At 41.4% G+C, this 5,464-nt stretch overlaps 1 protein-coding gene across 1 annotated transcript; it reads left to right on the top strand.

Moving 5' to 3' along the window:
- Positions 1–1,855: 1,855 nt before the first annotated feature.
- On the top strand, positions 1,856–3,471 carry PHALS_12196 (uncharacterized protein; the record flags this gene model as incomplete). Its single annotated transcript, XM_024727699.1, has 2 exons — positions 1,856–2,246; positions 2,303–3,471. 2 exons carry the CDS (start codon positions 1,856–1,858, stop codon positions 3,469–3,471), a joined length of 1,560 nt encoding a protein of 519 aa, XP_024578250.1.
- Positions 3,472–5,464: the final 1,993 nt, after the last annotated feature.

Raw genomic sequence — 5,464 nt, 5'->3', positions numbered from 1 at the left:
CACACCACAGCTCCCTTGGGAGAGTGACGGGTCACTCTCATGTAACCCCGTTACAGCTATCAATTGTGATGATGGAATTTTTGCAACATGGAAAGATTCCGGTCGTTTCAAAGTAAGGCAAAAGCATGACAACAGAACAGACACTTCGTCATATTTATGCGAATGAACGCAACATGTGACAAATTCCCGCACGCAGTCAAACACGCAGTTATCAAGTTTCCTTCAAGTGCGTCAGTTTTGACTTAATCTTATTAAACAAAAACAACGAAATGAGCAGCTACAGACATAGCAATAATTTGCTTGCTGCACTTGTGTTGTGCCAGTTGAGCCCAAAGAGCTAGCAATTTGTGTGTTCGGCAACTTTTGAAATAAATCTTTCTAACTTTCCTTAAATCGGCTTAAGTAATTATTAAATAAACGAATTGTCTTGCCGTATCCATGCGAATCAATAACCTAAATGAAAGCGCGCAAATTAAAGTTCGCATCCGCACCAGGCAGATAGACGCTCATGAGAAATATATGTAGCCGTCAGAAACTTGGTATGTCTAATTTATGGCAAACTACCTAATTAAGTCATTGCCATCTTTTCAATAAAATTTGCGGCTTTTTGTATAAAATTTATTGTGTAATGGGATGAAGGTCGGAAAATCCAGCTACCAATATCTAATTTATGGCAAACTACCTAACTAAGTCATTGCCATCTTTTCAATAAAACTTGCGGCTTTTTGGTATACAATTTATTGTGTAATGGGATGGAGGTCGGAAAATCCAGCTACCAATATGCTATTAATAATTCTCATCCTGGGTAAAAGTTAGCACCGTTTTGTTTGGATCGTTCGAACGCATGAACATAAATCCACCATGGCCCTTAAATCATGACTCAAATTGTAGCCATGCTGACGCTCAAGCCGTTGAATTGTCTAGCATCAGGATTTAAGAGCGATAGCATATTTATCCTCATACCATGAAGAGCCATGAGCGATACCCTTAATACACTTTGTTGAGAGCAGACTAACGTGTACGGTCCACAGTGTAAAGGCTTAGTGTAATTGCGACTTGATTGCGAATTAAATCTTCGAATCTTTTGTATACGAATCAACATGTCACAGTATAGACTGTTCGGTTGAACTTTCAACATAATGTCTCAGAAATGATATCAACTAGCTATCACTCATACTGCAGTTAATGCCGGTTATGGGAGAGCAGACGACTATAGAGCTCATAAGTCTGGCACCTCTCATTTGTCAGGAGGTCAAAAATGAGCATCGTTATGTTTGCTGAGATAGTGGACGTAATTATTGAAGTGTCCTATCCAGAACAGATGTGCAAAGGTATACCAAGTGTTTGATTTCACGGACACACATTAAACCGAGAGATATTAGCTGTTCACGCCGAAGCTGCTTATCAATTTCTTCTCAGTGAATACTAATCGTGCAGACGAATGAGTTATGCAAATGTCGGCAATGACCCAACGACCAAACTCATTGAAATTTGATGAAGATTCAACCTTCTGCTTCACCATCTTCTTTGGCTTCATTTACTTTGATATAAAAAGAACCTTCTTGATATCAATCTTTCGATCGTCTGTGCCTTGCGATTCTAGTTTCGAAAAAAAATGGCGTTAGCTTTCAATTATGCACCTCAAACAGATTTTTTTGACGATTGGATGAATATTAATTCGTACAGAACATATATGACGGGTTAAATTTTATCCCTCTGAGATCTTATAGCTTTTTTAATATCATTTTAAAAAATTTTTTTAGGCACAATGTCGACTCGACATCGTGACTTTATACGTAGTATCAAATCAAGGTTGTTAGTCATTCGACATTTCTTTACTACTTGAGTCGACTTCATGGCCTCTGCAGATGTGCTTTCAAACTCGTACATTCTATTGACGCCTACAGCGGCATCAAACAGACAGCGAAGTGCGCTCGCAGAGCCTGCCAGCGATTTGTTAGCCCGCAAGTGGGCAGCAGCGGCCAAGCGCAAAGCCTCAATCGAGTGCATGGCTCTACACGAGCTAGACGCTGATAATGGCTCGGACCGGACTTATTCGCGAAGTACCGCTGATCGTAGCTCAGAGACAGGCAATGATGAGACCACAAGCACTGATGGTAATGATGCTGATGGTCTAGAAGCGACTGAGGAAAAGAAGCAGAATGAGGAGGAAGACCACAACAGGGATAGTGAGATCATTCCGACATATGTATGTAAAATACATGACCCGAAAGCCGTATTAGTCGGTAAGTCAATACCGATTTGTGATCGGAGGTTGGTTGTTAACCTTTTATGCTTATAGCGGAGCAGATTGCGTGTCACCGTGTCGATATTGTACCATGTGACACAAGCCATGGTTATACAGAGACGATCTTGTTCCAATACAAGATCTCAGTTGGACGTGCAAACCAAATGTTCAAGTGTCTGCCATCAAAAGCACTAAAAGTGTTGAAGAATCTGTTGAAAGACAAGAAATGTGCAGATCAGCTACAGTTCGTTGAGATGCATCGTCTTAAAGGTGGATTGATCGGATCACTACGACGATTTTGCATGTCGCCTTCTCAACTCTCAACTGAAGTCCGTAACGTGCTCGAAGCCATTTCAGATATCGATGCGGTGCTTAACAACTCGATATATCTCAACCTTGTTGGGGCCAAAAAGGGATCTCTCCTAAGTCGGGAGATCGACAACCTGTTGAAGTCGCACCACCAAGATTCGGGGATCCAAAGTTTGTGTATGTGTGACACGTACTACAAGTCGGTTCAGCGTTACGGGGAGTTTTACCGAGAATTGGCGGCAATGTCGAATGATCAGTACCGCCAATCCACAGTGGCTAGCGAGACGCTCATGAGGTCACGAGGCGTGCTGTCATTCTATACAGACACCATTTACACCTTAGACAAGCGAGAATTTCGCGCAACGCGTGGATTGAAGCAATGCAATGTCTACGGTTTTAGCCGCCGAAAGCTCTTTGAAATTGTGCGTGTATCTCGCAAACTTTGGTCAGTGCGTCATGTCGAATATGGTGAGATCTATACATTATTACTTACGAAGTACGCGAGCAGTGTGCATCATATGGTGGCCGTGAGACGCATGGTGCCTGACATCAAGAATGGTGGCTTACGACAAGAAAATGTGTGTTTTATCAAGAAGTCGAGGAGTCAGGGATACCGTTGCATACTAAACTCGGAGGTAATTTCGCAAGGAAAAGTTACGACATCAATTTCAATGGAAAAACCAAAGTCGCCGCCCGGAGACCCCAATTTTCACTATATGACCATGAGCGAAGTCTCAGGGCCGTCACGTGCATCGATTTGCAGCAGTACACTTAGTGTTCCAAGTGAACATCATACGCATCTCCAGCGACTGATTGTAAGTGGCGGCAGCGATGTTGTGACGTATCTTACCTTGGCTGCGAGCTACGACATTCTCGTTGGTGCGCTCAGCTTTTGGATGGAGCGCAAGTATTGATAGATAAAGTATGTAAATATTTACACTGATTTCAAAAACTACAGGTATACCCCGTAAAGTAAAAGTTTTTACAAAGGTAACCAAGCCCAGCTTTACGTCCGCCCATTGGAATTCGTTGAATGGTTGCTTGCGACATAAGCTATCGCTGGCAGAGCGACGGAATATCTAGAATGACGTCATCGTGTCCATCCTCGTCTTCTTTAATGTGGCTTGCTGCTGATGTTACTATATAATGGAAACAAAAGCGATCTTTTGTTTGTTTTTATTGATTTCTATACTTTGATCATGACTTCAAACAAACTTAGTATTATAGATACCCACCTTAATTATATATTTTAGTATCGATAATTACGATGTCGTAATATGAAGTACATGATGACGCGCTAAACCAAGTTCATAAAGCTCGGCTTAATAGACTCAAACAAGAGGCCATCGTCGAATGATTTGTGCCGCGCAAATCACCCTTCACTGGAAAGGATGCAATTGTAAAATAAAACTCCAAACGCATCTAATAACAATTTTTATCAAAACTTGTCGCGAGTCACCAAGAATAAGTCATAGCATATACTCTCTAAGTCAAAACCGTTAGGGTATATATATTTAAAGTAATACATAGTTGCAAAATCGCCAAATCGCAGGAATTTGATTAAATTTTTTCTAACATAAAAATCCGATAAAATACTATATCTATTCGTATGATATAACTCGTATCAAGTCATCAAAATTTTATTATTTTTACATATTATGTCCTTTAGCTACTCATATTGAATTGTTAAGATTTTACCAATAAATCCATGTTGGATAGGCAGATGAAGTCTTGCATTACCGATGTTTATGGTCTGTGATTGCGGGAACTGGGATCACGCTACTGAATATATCTTGTATAGCCGGATGACAACCCATGATGCAACGGGGTTGCAGGTAATGACTCCACGAATCTACGTAAAGCTGCTCAAAGGATGGAATTCTCACAGTCCATCAAAGGCTGAATCAAGAGCCTCTCAAGTAGCCAAAATTTAGCTTATTTCAAGTGGTAGATATATATATCCTTTGCATTGTCTAGAGATCCGTGGTGTACGTAGGCTGCTATCTAGCGGTTTTCTAAGAGATTTGGTAAAACGTATAGGACTGCTGTATGACTGAATAATATTTATCTTCAAAGCATGTCACCCTTGAAATAGCAGAATCATCTAGTAACGGTAGAGGCTCCCACTTCAACTTCTGGACAGCGTGTGCGAATCTAATATTTAGGAGGACTCATTGAGTTGTAGCTCCCTCGTTGTAAAGAGGATCAACTCGCTGCACTTCGTAGCAGTCGTAGTCAATCCCACCACCGATGGTGAAAGACTGTATCCTATGTAAGCATGACACATGATATGTTCCAGAACCTGCCCTGGGGACAACTAGCCACAGTTGATAAGCTGATGACGATGGTATGAACCCGACAAAACCAGTCATTGGCGGTCGAAGGATCAGATACGAGCCGCTCCATGAACATGACAAGAGCATTTTTCATTGCAGCAAAGAACAGAGTGGCTTCTTGCTGCCGCATGAAAGTCTCAAGAATCAAACGCAATCACGCATTTTTGTCCATCGGTATCTCATTGTAATTAAGCACAGTCTATGACAAAAGCTTAAGCGTGATAATCGCCAAGAAGTTGCTCATCAAAATGCTAGTGAGTCAAAATCGGGGCACGTGTTCAACATTCTTCCAAAGCCTCAAAAGCTGTCTCTTATACGCATTTCGGCACATTTGGAGCGCTTTCCAAAGGAGTTTGATAAAGGTAGTACCATGTTAGCATATTTGCAATATTCTTGTGAACGTAGATGACCACGCCAAGCCACGTTTAAAGTCGCCTCGGGAAAGCGACCACAAGGGTTGTGATCTTGGCGAGGTCTATCTACAGACAATGCCTTCCAATAAAGCATGTCATAGCAAAAATTACGTTAGCATCAACACACTTTAATATGTGCCAGGAAATAGCTCGTTTAG

This window comes from Plasmopara halstedii (assembly GCF_900000015.1).
Source record: "Plasmopara halstedii genome assembly, contig: Scaffold_614, whole genome shotgun sequence".
Classification (NCBI taxonomy): Eukaryota; Oomycota; class Peronosporomycetes; order Peronosporales; family Peronosporaceae; genus Plasmopara; species Plasmopara halstedii.
This window is presented reverse-complemented; position numbering and strand designations above follow the sequence as displayed.